We start from the raw sequence: 16432 nt of genomic DNA on the forward strand, positions 1-16432 counted from the left end.
TGCCTGTAGTGGATTGCCTTGCTCTCCTTGTTCTAGCAGATTCTGGTGTTTCTGCTGGTGTGCTGGCCACAGATGATAGGCTGGAGGCAGTGTCCTGCTGGTGTGTAAAGTGCTCAACCAACACACCCAAAAGTTGATTTTGTTCTCACCATTGTCCATCTGCATATCAGACAGAATTTGCATCATCTGTGACTGGTTTTTAACACTTGCACTTAACAATGCTACAATGTCCGTCTGCAGCTCTATGCTATGTTTGTGTAACCTCTCTTGGCCCTTGTAGAAACCTCTTTTGGCCTCTTTGTATGCTCTCAGTGCTTGTGATGAGCCTCCTCTGGAGTGTAATGTATTCCTCACCCAGGGGAAAACACAATGCATCAACAGGCTCTTGAGCAACAGGGCTGACAGCTGCTTGAGGGCCACGATGTTGGAGAAGAGATGATGCTTGTGGATGTGCTTCTGGTGCTTGAGGGGCAGCTGTAGTTTCTGGTGCTTGAGGGGCAGCTGTAGTTTCTGGTGTTTTAGGGGCAGCTGTAGTTTCTTGTGCTTGAGGGGCAGCTGTAATTTCTGGTGCTTGAGGGGCAGCTGTAGTTTCTGGTGCTTGAGGGGCCGCTGTAGTTTCTGGTGCTTCAAGGGCAGTTGTAATTTCTGGTGCTTGAGGGGAGGCTGTAGTTTCTGCTGTATTTTCATCTGCAGATGTTGGAGCTTGTCCCAGGGAAGAGGATAGTGGAGCTCGTCCCAGGGAAGAAGATGGTGGAGCTCGTCCTAGTAAATAAGATGGTAGAACTCATCCCAGTGAATAAGATGGTGGAGCTCGTCCCAGTGAATAAGATGGTGGAGCTCTCATAGATGATTGGTATTCCTACTGATGACCAGTGTGTGACCACTCAGCCTTTACAATAGGCACATACTGTGACATAGTCTGTGGGTAATATCCATGACTGACTTGAGACTGTGATTGTGTTGTGGGTGGTGTAAATACATGGACCCTTTGTTCCTGTCTTGGTTCCCCCTCAAAACCAAAGGGAGGATATTCCTCTGGCAAGGAATATTGCCAGGGGTCATATGGCAATGTCGGTGGCATCACTCTCGGGTCCTCAACTGAAGCCATCCAACCATGCTCATGCCTGGGAGCACACTGTTCCTGCAGTTGCAGGAAGACTGGTGGTGGTGGTGGTTGTTGTGGTGGTATCATGGCTGTTTCTATTCTTGTGACAGGAGGTTCTGTGGAGGAGTTAAAGGATGAGAGGGATTAGTACAGTCAGATATATATCCATGTGGGCATACAATGTACATTGATACATGCTAGGGCCTATACTGATTCACATGTCAAACTCTAAAACATGCATGTGTGCATTGTGAGTTGGTCTATGAGGGATTTGAATATGAGCAGTATACCGGGATGTGTTTCATAAAATAGTTATGTGTACATGTAAATGATGAAATAATGTGTTCTTTAAGTGATGCTATGGTCACACAATTTACTTTAGCTTGATCTAGGCACAGAACCTTCTTTATTGAGCTAAATATATTGGGATGGCTATAGTGTCCATTTAATGAGAACTCTACATGTGGCTTGTGGCCTTTGTTACTCTGAGACATGTTACATGTTAATATTGCACTATTCTACCTCACATCGTGAATTGCATTGTGTTATGTAGCAGTAATGTCAAGTATAATTGTAGATGTTTTTGTTAGTACTCCAAATACCATGCTCTTCGTCATGTACATGAATGTGTGATATTAAAGGATGTTGTATTGCAATTACATATAATACAGGTGTGTAGGATGTTACTCACCAGCATAATGTGCTGTTGTTGCAACCCCTAAGTCACAAGCCCCTGGAAGTCCACGGACTGCTGTGATACTCAGGGATCTGCGTATTATCTCCTTCCAGGTGTTGTACTCCATTTCCAGGGATGGCCCACCACCTGTTCCCTTCCGGTGGATAGCTTCCTGCCCCATCTTCTCTTTGACCCGCCTCTTACAATCATTCCACCTCTTTTTCAGGCCCTCTACAGTCCTCCTCTGCAGGGCCACGTTGTTGACGGCATCCTCTACCACCATCCATGCAGTCCTTTTTTTGGCACTGTCTTTGCCCTTCTCCTGCCCGAAGAGGTCACTGTAGTTGTCCATGATGGCCTGGACTAGGGCAACATTTTCATCAAATGAGAAGTTGGGACATTTCAGCCTCTCATCCTCCATGGCCAATTTGGCTTCCTACCTGTGATGTTCCTGACAGTGTGGGTTCCTCCCTATCCTCTCCCTCCTCCCCCTTTTGTCCTCATGTGCACCCTCTGTCCCTCTCCTGGATGTGTCTGGTATCTGGGTCTCTCTGGCATCTCTCCTCCCATCATCCCTTCTGGCTCTTCCTCTTCCCACTCCACTTACTCCCTGTCGGGAGGCCCACTGCTCCTCCTGTCCTCTCCTATCCTCCTCTCCCTGCCACGCCTCTCCCCTCCTCACCTCTACCCTCCTCCCCTCATCCCTACCTCTCCCTGCGATCCTCACACTAATCACACTACACACACTCCCAGTTCAGTCACACACAATCACAACCAAACACTGTAAAAATAAAATAAAATATGTTAAGTGTTAGAAAAAAAAGTGTGGTGTATTTGTGTATTTGTATATGTATGTATGCAACGTGTGCAATATGTCAGAATATGTGTAAGTAAGTGTACAAGTTTACTCAATCCACCAATGCAACCTAACTATTTATTCTGTTTGCGCCTCTCTCTCTATTCTCACTAATCCGCCACTCCTAGGCCATGTTTTGTAGCTCAACGAACAATCCAAACACACGCAAGAAAATGGTGGTTGCGCAGGGGTTTATATAGGGATTTTGAATAGCGTAATTACGTGTCGCTTTTTTAGTTTAATTCCGGTTTTGTTTTTACGTGCGTTATCCTCATTTGCATAAAACTACTCTTTATTGACACTTTACACGGATATATACTGGCATAAGTTACTTGCGACGACAGAAATGTGTATTTGCGCACATTTCTGAAGATCGCCAGTTTGTCCTACTTACCAGAAATGAGAAAAAGAAAGAAGGCGCCACAATAGTGCAGGGTCAAATGGTTCTGGTGTCTCCCCGCTCCAAAATTCCCCTACTTACTGGATCCAAAGCACTGTGCCAGTGCTCAAAATGCCTTCTGGGCTCTCAACAGTCGCCCAGCTAACTGCTCAAGGTATGACAGCACGGCTCCTCTTTGTTAGCACGTCTCTGGAACCTCCAGCATCTAGTGACCAATGGTCCGTAGTCTCCTCTGTGGGATACTCAAATGCCTCCAGCAAACACCCGGTCAATGGGGATAAAAGTATATAGGTATATATTGTATACCGCTATTACCTCTATTAATCAGTGTAAATAAACTGATGTGTACAAGTGCGGTAATGATTGTATGTGCATTAATCAAAATTAAAATACTGTGGTAAGTCTGGTAAAATATAAACAGACTTTATTTAAAAGCAATCACGACGTTTCACGGTCTCAAACCCTTTTATCAAGTGTACTGCATAATTAAAATACCACGGTTAAATAGACTTATTTCGGCGTCTCAGGATTCCCATTGCGCATGGGTCACTACCCTAATTTCAATAAATTAAATAAATGTGTGTAACACATGGTGCTTACATTTCTGTGTGGCTTGCTCTGGGGTTATTTAGCTCCCCTCATCAGAAATAGGACTATTGCACCTTAAGTGGGTGAGACTTTGTGACAGAGGAGGATTCTCAGGCCCAAATGCAACCTTTCAAACCTTCATTGGTTTTAATTTGCTTTTATTAACCAAAGTGTATAGATTATATACATATACATACAGTGTGTGTGTGTGTGGTGTGTGTGTGTGTATATATATATATATATATATATATATATATATATATATATATATATATATATATATATATACTATATATAAAACAGTATTCATTTTGAGGGGGGTGAAAGTCTTGGTGAGTTCCCTCACTTTTTTTTGTAGGACTTTACCCCTGCAGCCACGCAAAACATTCTTTGGTAATTCTGTTTTACCATTCAGTTCTAATACCAGATTGTGCGCTATTCTGAGCGCAGGCCCGGGATATTGATAGCGCACCCTATGCTATCAATAGTTCTCCACTTGTAATCTAGGCAATAATGTTTTCTGCAGAATCTATATGAATAGTATTTTATATTATTAAAGTTGTCCTTTCTCTGGATATATGGTGTTTGATAGATACCTGGGTTGCACCTATAATCACTTTGATATTTTCCCCATATTTCCACAGCCTGGTTGTGTGAACACAACAGAAATGGATATCAGAAAGTGTCGTCGAATGAAGAATCCCCAAAAGGTCAAAAAGGTATGTTTAGGATCTGGTTAATAATACAACGATCACCTTATAAGTACCTATGACGTTAACAATGCATTGCATTACATCTGTCATGTGGTAAACTAATAAATAGATAAGGTATGTTTGTCTTGTTAACAAACAAAAAACACCTTATAAGTCCCTATGACGTTAACAGTACAGTGCATCTGTCATGTGGTATACTAATAAATAAATAAGTTATGTTTAGGACTAGAAAAAAGAAAAGGGAAAAAAGAATATTTGTGAATACTATTACTACTTGTAGACCTTGATTCAGATTTGTACTTAGGTCAATACAGATAGTTGTGCATGAGCGTTAATGAACAAATATGGTTCACCTACAGAGATATAGGTTTACACAAAAATATATGCTTTTCCACACATTTTAGAAATATAATGATCAGTGGTTATGATCAAACATAAAAAGTAACTTTTATTATAATATATTAAAAAGACAGCAGAGAAATACACCTTTTTGCTGCACTGACACGTAGTTAAAAACACTGCACCTTTGTAACTGAGTGAAATAGTTCACATTGCACCTCACTTGTAATACTAGCGCACATTTGTGTGCGCTGGTATTACTCAGTTGAGCGCAAATATCACTTTCCCGGAAGCGATATTTTGAACTCAACTTTTAATCTTGCCCTGAATAGGATTGTAAGTGTGTATAGTGCTATTGCTCAAGGTACCCATCTAGATTATAAGTTCCCACAGGAATAGGGCCCTCAATTCCCCCTGTATTTGTCTGTAAACTTTTGTCTTTTATTGTAAGAGAACAAAGAAAATGTGATAATAGGAGTACATTTGATAGTTGCTCAAAATTGCATGCTCTATCTGAATCATTAAAGAAAGAATTTGAGTTTAGTATTCCTTTAAGTTAAAAGATAGATAGATATTAATGTACACATATAGGTATATAAGTGAATGCTTCATTCGGTCTTTGTTATTGGCCACTATTAGTGGTTCTTCTGCTTTTTGACTGTTTCATACAAAGCACCAGAATAGGGTTTTGCAGGTATATGATGATATTGCTCTGGGTCATGGGAGAAAATGATGATGTTGTACAGTGAGAGTTTTCTTTGCACTTCAGCTAACAGATAACATATATTGAGAGAAAACGTTCCCTTGCAAACTACTAATCCATGTCAGAAACTAGCCTGCAATGTCTAGCGAGGTGTAAATAATTTCAAAAGCAAGTGATGCCTATGACAAATCCAATTCCTCTCAGATCACATTTCACATGTTAAAATTACATTGTGTATTTTAAACTGCTTCACGTGCAATTTTCTAAACTGGATTGTATTATTGTTTGGTTTTTTTTTTGTTTTTTTTTTTTTAAATTTTTATTGAACAAATACAATTCATACAAGCATGGCAAAGTAATCCAACCGTCATGAGAGCAAAACAGAAAAGATTCGCCATGCAAGGCTATCATATAATCCTTATTATTATAATTTAAAAGAAAACTAAAACATTCCATATTTCTGTTTTATACAAAATCAAGAAAAAAGAGAAAACAGAGCAATCGATTACTAGATTGAATCCTCTATCCTTGTACCCTCCTATTGATTGCTCTGACGTAACTCTACACCACATGCCAAGTCTGATTATTTAAAGATTCTTGTTTATCATTAAAGAAAAATAAAAAGAAAGAAATAAGAAGGGGAGGGGGGGGAGGGAAAAAAAAAACAAAAAAAACCCCCGCAGCTTAATTCCAATTTGGAAATTCATTTCTTGCAATCGCGTTATTCAGTGTTTCTGAGTCTCTAAAAGGGTATATTAGCCGCGTCTGTTCTGTTTCTGAAAATGCCTGAATAAATCTCTTCCATTTGTCAAGGAAGCGTTTGATCTGAGTTTCGGAATTGACTGTAGTATCAAATTGTTCCACTATCAATTGTCCCTTAATCTTATTGATACACTCTGTTAAACTGGGGGCTTTCCTGGACTTCCAATATTTCAAGATTAATGATCTTCCTATTATAATTACTGTATTTACAAATTTAAAATTAATCTGTAATCTGGGGGTTTGATACATAAAAATAATATCCTCTTTTTCTAGCTTGATCTTTTTCCCATTAATCCTGTTCAACCAAAAATTCAACTTACTCCAGAATTTTTGAATCTTTGGACAGGACCATAAACAATGTGTCAGATCAGCTAATGGGAAACTACATCTAGGACATTTATTTTCCACACTTTTATCCCATTTAGCTTTAACAGCAGGCGTAATATATACCTTATTTATTATTTTCATTTGGGACTCTCTCCAGCCTATAGATAATGTTGCTTTATCTACCAGAGTGAAGCTTTTTTGTAACCTTTCTATTGGCTGTCGCCAGCTTGCTGCCAACGCCCCTATTCTTGTTGTTTCTTGGAACTTTTTAATTATTTTATACCAAAAAGAGATAGAATAGTTTCCTTGACTGTACACATTTAGTACCATAGTCATCTTACCGCCTAAACTATCTTGTATAGCTTCTTTATTCAAGGTTTCTAAAAAATGCCGTACTTGCAAATATGCGAAAAATTCATTATTTGGGATTTCAAACTCTCTACTTAAATCCTGAAACGTTCTACAGCCTTTAGTTTCCCTATCTAGTAATTGTTGTATGAAAATTAGGCCCTTCCTCTTCCATCTATGAAAAACTTTCGACTCTATTGCTGGTATAAAATTAGGGTTCCCCAATATCGTCAAATACTTTGAATATTCCGGGCTAACTCGTAATAATTTCAAAAGTTTATGCCATGCAGTTATTATGTTTTTAACGGTAGATAGCTTTTTAACTTTGTCTGGTAATTTCCCTTTATAATGTTGTAATGCTTTTAAACCATATGGAGCCACTAAAGATTCTTCTATTTCATTTGTGGCAAAATAATTTGCCTCTGTTAGCCATTCTAATGCAAATTTTCCCATACATATTAAATTATATAGCTCTATATCTGGGAAGGCTAATCCGCCCCCTGTTTTAAATAGTGACAAATTGTGTAATGCAATTGCTTTACGTTTGCTACCCCATAAAAATTTTAGACAATCCCGTTTAAATAATGCTAGATCCTTACGATTGATAAATCTGGGTAAGTTTTGTAGTAGGTACAAAATTTTAGGGAATAGGACCATTTTGATTAAATTTATTTTACCTGACAAGGTCAATGGAAAATTAGCCCAGCTAGCCATATCCTTAGATATTTTTGCCCACATTTGAGGATAGTTTAGTGTGTACCAGTTCTCGGGATCTCTAGACAATACAATGCCTAAATATTTTAACTTTCCATTTGCATCCTTAAATGGGGCGTTCTTATAACTATCTTTTTTTTCTTTTAACCAAAGGATCTCTGATTTATCGATATTTACTTTGTAGCCTGCAAACTTACCGAACTCTCCCAGAATTTGAATTAATAGAGGAATATTTCTTTGAGAGTCTCTTAAGAAGACCAATAAATCGTCAGCATATAATAACAATGTTATTCTTCTATTCCCTAACCAGATCCCTTCTATTTCCTTTCTCAGATGTACAGCTAAAGGTTCAATAGCTAAATTGAACAAGTAAGGGGATAAAGGGCACCCTTGTCTGGTTCCTTTCTGTAGTATAAAATTTTGTGATATAGTGCCATTTATCAGGATGTTAGCCTGAGGTTCGTTATAAATCAATTGTACCAGTCTGAGGAAAGAGCCTGTAATTCCAAAATTCTTAATTGTTGTAAATAAATGGTCCCACGTAATCATATCAAAAGCTTTTTCAGCATCGATAGATGTAATAGCCATGTCTGTTTGAATCCCAGTTCCCTTTTTTTTAGCCTGATTCCAATAATAGTCTATTATCAGCTGTAATTTCCTCAGATTGGTCGTAGAAGTCCTATTTGGCATAAAGCCAACTTGGTCTTTATGTATTAATGGGGCCATCATTTTCTTTAGTCTTTGGGCAATCACGCTCATAAGAAGTTTATAATCATTATTTAACAGAGAGATGGGTCTGTATGAACCCATCTCTTCCGGGTTCTTACCTTTTTTCAAGACTAATGAAATTATTGATGATGTAAAATATTTAGACTGCATCTTATTTTTAATATATAATGTATTAAAGAGGGCTTCTAGCGTGGGAGTTATCTCTTCCTTCAGAATTTTGTATAGTTCTATCGGGATCTGATCTGGGCCAGGGGCCTTGTTAGCCACCGTTTTGTTGATTGCTTCCCTAATTTCTTCCTGTGTTATAGGTCTATTCAGCTCGGCTAAATCTTCTTCGTTTAACTTTGGCAATCTGATTTTATCCCAAAACTCTGCCTTTGCTTCCAAATTGATCTTATCCTTTGTATACAGCTTTTGATAATATTCATATATATACTCGTTTATTTCTTTAATATTAGTCAATCTCTCAGAACCCTTTCTAATAGTCTCTATGGCACGCTTCTTTTTCTTGATCTTCACTAGATTTGCCAAAAATTTACCAGCTCTACCGCTATGTCTATAAAAGAAAGCCCTTGTTCTAAGCTCTTCTTGTCGTAACTTTTGCATGAGGAAAGTATCTCTCCCTTGCTTGGCCCTTATATATTTGTCCCACAGTGTCCCTGATCTATCGCTTAAGAATGCATTATAGCAATTGCGTACTTGCCCTGCTAACTGCAAATCCTTCTGTTGTGCTATTCGCTTATTTCTAACCAAATACGCCTTGGTTTGCCCTCTAATAAACGCTTTAAAAGCCTCCCAAAATACTTCATATTTATTTTCATATTCCTTATTAAAATATACATACTCCTGCCATTTTCTCTTTAACCAATCCTTAAATTGTACACTGGTACTCAAATATGTGGGGAAAAAAAACTTTGATGGGTCTCTTACGACCTTTTTAAACTTATAATTTAATAAAATAATAGCATGATCTGATATCAACACCTCTTTGATATCTGTAGATATTTCTGTACCTAATAAGTTTTCTGAGATTAAGAACGCATCTATCCTAGACATAGTTTTGTGACTGTGGGATATACAAGAGAAACATTTTACATCTGGGTTCTGGATTCTCCAGATGTCTTTAAGTCTTAGGTTATTACAAAAATTCTTAAGTAACTTGGTTTCAGCTCGGCTATTACTGTTCATAGGGGGTTTTAATCTATCTAATGTTGGATACATCACCATGTTTAGGTCACCTCCCAATATTATATTATCCACACCATATTTCATTAGTTTAACTTGAATCTTATTCCAAAAAACTTTATCTAGGCTGTTTGGACCATAAATATTACATAGAATCAAGAATCTTTCATATAATGCAATATGTAGGATTACAAACCTACCTTCTATATCTAACTCTTTTCCCATAATTTTATAGTCTAATTTTTTATTGAATAGAATTGCTACGCCCCTTTTCCTTGCTGTGCAGGGTGTTGCAATCACCTCGCCTACCCACCCTACTTTAAGTTTGTCTAGTTCCTGATCTTTCAAATGAGTCTCTTGTAACATTATTATATCTTCATTATGTTTTTTGCATTGTTTCAGAATATTCTTCCTTTTCCATAATGAGGAGATCCCTCCCACATTCCATGATATAACTTTTAATTGTTCAACCATCAGACCTTATAGTATACTCTATAGCACATTGCGAGAGAAGAGAAGAGAAAAAAAAAAGGGGGAAAAAACGGGAATAAGGGAATAAAAACATAATTGCAAACATTGTAAACAATAAACCACACATAATAAAAAGAAAGCCGATACAGAAATAACCTCTTCCGTATCGCCCAAAGGTTGCTGAGAAAATCAATCTCAGCTAACACAGTGACCAACGCATCTCTTAGAGGACCTAGCCTCTTGACCCTGGTATTAAAACTATTAATCATCTCTCAAATTTCCTCTTTCTTAGAACCTTGTTAATATTGCTTTTATTTAACTGCCATTTCTGCCTTATTGTCCCTAAGTGTTCTGCCTCGAGTATAAAAAATCTTTAGCTTCTTCATAATTATTCAGTAGTACGTTTCCTTGCTCGTTAAAAATTTTAATTTTAGCTGGATATATAATTGAGGCTTTCAAGCCAGTTTTAATTAAATTTGTACAGATAGGTACCATCTCTTTTCGTTTCTTTGACGTTTCCACTGAAAAATCCTGAAAAAGCAAGATGCTGTGTTCCCCAATCTTTACTGGGAATTTTTTCCTGTAATGGCTCATAATCGTAACTTTATCTTGAAAGCTCAAGTACTTAACAATGACTGGTCTAATCTTAGTCTTACCATCCGCATAAGTTCTAGCGCTACCTACTCTATGCGCTCTTTCAACCTGTATTCCTTGTGGGGGGATCTGCATACCCAGCCCCAATGGTAGTTGTATTGCAGTAAAATGTATTAAATCCTGAAATTCCTCTATCTCTGGTAATCCTATGATTCTGACATTATTTCTTCTAGCTCGGTCTTCTAATTCTTCCACCTTGTTCTGTAATAAATGTATTTGGCTAGTCTGTTCTTTTAACTTATTCTCATGACTGGTATTCATATCTTCTATATCTGATATTCTATTTTCTGCCTCTTGCAGTCGATCTGAAAACTGTTTAACTTCTGACCTTAGTTCTGAGATATCCCTCTTTACCTGATCGAATTGAGGGAGCATAATGTCTGATAATTGTTTTACTAAGTCCTGAGACTCCATTGTATGCATACTTGTTGTTTCTAGTAAACTTCTATTCTCTGTGTCTAAACTGTTTCTTTTTAGATTTTTTTTTTCTTTTCCTTTTGGTGGCATTACCGGTGATTTATTTTTAATGGTGACAAACCTTTCCATATGTGTGTGTAGTGATTAGTACAAAATAATAGGGGCCTAGTGGCGGCCTAGCAAACCCAAGTGAAGAGAGAAAAAAAAAAAAAAACAATTGGATAAAAATAAAGGGGACAAAAAGAAGGGAAGTGATTACTGGTGCGTAGAATAGATTCTATGTCTGTGTATTAATACTAGTGTTCGTGTGAAGTGTAGTTATATAAGGTAATGCCTAGCTAAATAACAAGAAACAGTTATCTAGTTTTTTTTTTGTTTTTTTGAAACACCCAATCTACATTCTTATTTAACCTGTAGGCTTAACACACTGATTTTGCTCTCTTGAATATAAACAATTTAGAACAATATCACCTTATAGACAGATTCCAATGCACGCATACATGAGAATATTAATAATATTTCCTTTGTTGCTGTCTCTTTTACTTAGATTCCGATTACCCGAGCCTTCCACAACTTAAACAGATTGGGTTGTCAATACTGCTTTAACTACAACATTACCTCAGTCTTATAAAATAGATTTATACCTCTTACTATAGCATTTACTGAATCCAGCTGTCTTTCAACTGCAAACTTGCTTTTTAACAAGTATTAATACTCTTTAAATAGCTTAAAAAACTTCTATGCCATGATTTTAATTATCATCAACATAGAGCCAACAATTTTAGGACAATGCTTACACTTATAAATAAATCCCAGTATAGCTAATATTCCTAAACACCCAATACTCTAGCAAATTTCTATATAAGCATTTATGATAATTTAATACGCCTACTCTTCAGAACATTAGGTAACCACAATTTAGCATTGACTTTCTAGATATTCCTTATAGTACTACCATATCTAGTACCCATCTTAGCCTATTACAGTACTTTGGGAAACCAAGAGCCTTTTGTCTTGCTACAAATACATTGAGTATAGCTTAGTATATGGCTCTTGGGGTACTCTGAGCAGTCCAGCTCCTTATATATGATTTTATAAGTCAATCTTCTAATGTCTCTGCAGATTGTTCGTTCTGCCGGCTACTTGAAACAAACTGTAGCAGTTTACTTGTACCACTGGCTAGCCATGCTTTGCCCTGTTCTGCTCAGCCGTTGTAACTGTCTTCCTGCTAAGGGCACCTGTTATAGCCAGTAGACACGTCCCAACCAATTAGATTCAGTAACCAGCATAGATTTATATAACAGTATTCCAGTGGCCAGTTATTTTTCTCTTCCAAAAAGCTTTGATGATTTTGAAAATATGCAGCAATACCCTTCAATGTAAACTTGCCAATAGCACACACAGAAAAAAGAAAAGGACTAAATTCTCCTTATTCCGGACCAGCCAGGGCTTCACCCACCTTGCGGGACCTGGCTAACAACAGCTATAGTGTACAAGCTTCCTCTCCAGGAGATTATTCATATAACATTTTCTTTCGCCCTGACGTTGTCAAGCATTGAAATAATATAGAGAAAAAGTCGGCTGTTTAGTCTACCATAGACACTTATTGTGCTTATACTTCATGGGGGGGGACTCTACTCATGTCACTGTAAGGTTTCCTGTAAGGGGGGCTTATTAAGATGATCGCCCTTCTGCAATAAGCTTTGTCTGCTTATCTGTTTAAGCCGGTCCTCAGTCCTTATGGTAATATTCCTCCAGCTCTTTAGCTGTTTCCCAGGTGAGAACTGTCACCAATGTATTCCTGGTCTTGTCTCTCTTACTGTTAGTCTTTGTTCCCCCCACACACACTATTCCAAAATAGAAAACAGTACCTTACATTGGGGTTGTTTGCTGCCGCTCCATCTTTATAAGCGTGTTTATACCTGCTGGTTCTGAATGCCTCTCCGTTCCAGCATTCTGTTCCTCCAAGAGGTGACCCAGGCAATGGGTCTGGGGTTACGCCTACTCCTGACGGCCGTGCTGCTTACCCTTACTGGGGTTCCAAGCTTCCCGCTGCTGCTGCGGGAACCAGGCAAGGTGCCTAAAGGTCAGGCTTGCCGAGCAAAATCCTCGGAGCACTTGGGGCTTGTTGCGTGCTCTCTCCCAACCAAAGCGCTACCACACGCTGCGTCTGTGTAGCTCCGCCCCTTCCGGCCATCCCGTTACTTCTTTTCTAGTATAGGTCAAATACTTCTTTGTTTTAAATGTTGCTGGAAAATAGATTTTATTGCCTACTCATTCACTGCAGAATAAGTGGCAGCAAAAACTCTGTCACCCCTCAGGGCTTCCATTCTGCAGCAGTGACAAAGTATTTACATTCCTCCGCCTCCTGAACCAACTGGATTGTATTATTAACTTTTTATTTTTGCTGCCTCTTGAGTATATTTTTATTTGAAAATACACACACAGAGAAGAGCATATTCAGGAAGGGAGAAGTAGGGATGAGGGGAGAGGGGAGGAGGTGAGAGGAGTGGCGGGGAGAGGAGGATATGAGAGGGGAGGAGGAGCAGTGGGCTTTGTGAAAATCAAAATTGGGCTAAAAGAAGCTACTTCCAGGTAGTAATCGGGCCATAGAACAAGCCACTGAGACGTTGTTCATTCCTGGCAGACTGCTTCTCTTTCTCTATATATGTTTGAAATATTAAAAATAATTTAAAATGTTTGTTTATTTTAGTACCCTATGACTTTCACAATAGGAGGACGACCCAATCTATATTTATGTGTGTATTTGAGCACAAATTCTCAAGACGAGGGTGCTGGAGACGTAGTAGTACAAAACAACAAAAAGTCTGCACTAACTGGATTTAATCACACAGTACAGGTAGCCCTCAGTTTACGCCGGGGTTAGGTTCCAGGAGGAATGGTTGTAAATCGAAACCGTTATAAATTGAAACCCAGTTTATAATGTAAGTCAATGGGAAGTGAGGGAGTTAGGTTCCAGCCCCCTCTCAAAATTGTCATTAGTAACACCTAATATATTATTTTTAAAGCTTTGAAATGAAGACTTTAAATGCTAAACAGCATTATAAACCTAAAAATATAGATTGTATCATCATCAAACTAAGTTTAATGAACAAAAACATTTTTTTTACTTGCATTTTTCTGCAATCAGTTCTCTGCATTGTTAGCATGTTAGATAATATTGGGTCTGCACCTATTCTATGCATTTCAATCTGTAGTGATTAATAAGCATTTAGGCACCCTCAACTGAAGCTGCTGGACAGGAAGATCATAGGGAAGTGCCTGCTAAATTTTGCTTGCTAGATCTGGTCTGATCTGTGTACACAGATCAATTTAAGGCTGTTAAGTTGCATAACTTTGCTGCAAAACAAGCGGACAGGTCCACCTACTGTCTATTTTAATTAGTGCATTGCTTTCCAAAAGCTTTTCAATAGCAGTCACATGACTGAAAAAAAGGTTGTTATTCTGAAACGGCTCAAATTGAACCCGGTGTAAACTGAGGATCACCTGTATTTTAATCTGTGATGTTTCAGGGCATTCACACCTTCCTCAGACAAACTTGAAGTGAGAAACTGTGAACTGATATAAGAGTACAAACCTCTCCCACTCTTGTGAACAACCAACCACCTGGATGAAGTATACCAAATTACCCAACACTCAAATAATGAAATAGTATAATTTAATATAACATATTAACATTCATAATCCTTATGTATCTAATACATATCCAAAAAAAATGCTGTTAAAACAGCTGCAGAATAAGTTAACTCCAAACAAAAAGCTGATAGATTTTCGTTTAGTGCTAGACAAATTAGATCAACTTTGAAACAATAAATTGTGATTAGTTAAAGGACCAGTAAATACAGATTCTTTTGGTATTCTTAGTTGAAAGCTTAACCTAGGAGGTTCATATGCTAATTTCTTAGACCTTGAAGCCCACCTCTTTCAGATTGCATTTTAACAGTTTTTCACCACTAGAGGGTGTTAGTTCACGTATTTCATATAGATAACACTGTGCTAGTGCACGAGAAGTTATCTGGGAGCAGACACTGATTGGCTAGACTGCAAGTCTGTCAAAAGAACTGAAAAAAGGGGCAGTTTGCAGAGGCTTAGATACAAGATAATCACAGAGGTTAAAAGTATATTATTATAAATGTGTTAGTTATGCAAAACTGGGAAATGGGTAATAAAGGGATTATCTATCTTTTAAAACAATAAAAATTCTGGTGTAGACTGTCCCTTTAACTCACGTTTTCACCTTGCAGTGTAAAGGTTCAGAATGTTACTAAATGTGAAATTTTTTTTAAAATATGTAAAACACATATTCAATTAAATTGTGTGAACATTTGAGAAATATGTTATTTTTTATATATGAAAGGTACCTATAAATATGATAAAAATATAGCATATAAAAGTGATAATTATTATTTTAATAGATTACGAGTTGCGTGTTAGGTTTAAAAAGGTCCTAACGCTGCTTTTTAACACCCGCTGGTATTACGAGTCTTGCAGGTACAGGTGTACCGATCACTTTTTTGGCCAGACTTGGAAATACCGCAAATCCACTTACGTAAATTGCGTATCCTCTTTTTTCAAAGGGACTTGCATAGCGCCGCTATTACGAGTCTGCCAAAAAGTGAGCGGTAGACCCTCTCCTGTCAAGACTGATACCGCATTTTAAAGTCAGTAGCATAAAACTCTTAACTAAAGTGCTAAAAAGTACACTAACACCCATAAACTACCTATTAACCCCTAAACCGAGGCCCTCCCGCATCGCAAACACTAAATTACAAATTTTAACCCCTAATCTGCCAAACCGGACATCGCCGCCACTATAAAAAACATATTAACCCCTAAACTGCCGCACTCCCGCCTCACAAACATTAGTTAAATATTATTAACCCCTAACCTGCCGTTCCTAACATCGCCGACACCTACCTACATTTATTAACTCCTAATTTGCCGCCCCCAACGTCGCCGCCACTATACTAAAGTTATTAACCCCTGATTCTAAGACTAACCCTAACCCTAACACCCCCTAACTTAAATATAATTAAAAGAAATCTAAATAAATATTCCTATCATTAACTAAATAATTCCTATTTAAAACTAAAAACTTACCTATAAATTAAACCCTAAGCTAGTTACAATATAACTAATAGTTACTTTGTAGCTAGCTTAGGGTTTATTTTTATTTTACAGGCAAGGTTGTATTTATTTTAACTAGGTAGAATTGTTACTAAATAGTTATTAACTATTTAATAACTACCTAGCTAAAATAAATACAACATTACCTGTAAAATAAAACCTAACCTAAGTTACAATTACACCTAACACTACACTATAATTAAATTAATTCCCTAAATTAAATACAATTAAATAAAATTATCTAAAGTTCAAAAACAAACACTAAATTACAGAAAATAATAAACAAATTACAAGATT

General features: G+C 37.5%; 1 protein-coding gene across 1 annotated transcript in view; it reads left to right on the plus strand.

Annotated features, from left to right (window-relative positions):
• Positions 1 to 16432, plus strand: part of RGS6 (regulator of G protein signaling 6) — an 848561-nt gene that overhangs the window by 721938 nt on the left and 110191 nt on the right. The window contains exon 10 of the mRNA XM_053697770.1: positions 4270 to 4344. Coding sequence (XP_053553745.1) covers positions 4270 to 4344 — 75 coding nt within the window. The remainder of the gene's footprint in view (positions 1 to 4269; positions 4345 to 16432) is intronic.

This window comes from Bombina bombina, chromosome 1 (assembly GCF_027579735.1).
Source record: "Bombina bombina isolate aBomBom1 chromosome 1, aBomBom1.pri, whole genome shotgun sequence".
NCBI classification, from domain to species: domain Eukaryota; kingdom Metazoa; phylum Chordata; class Amphibia; order Anura; family Bombinatoridae; genus Bombina; species Bombina bombina.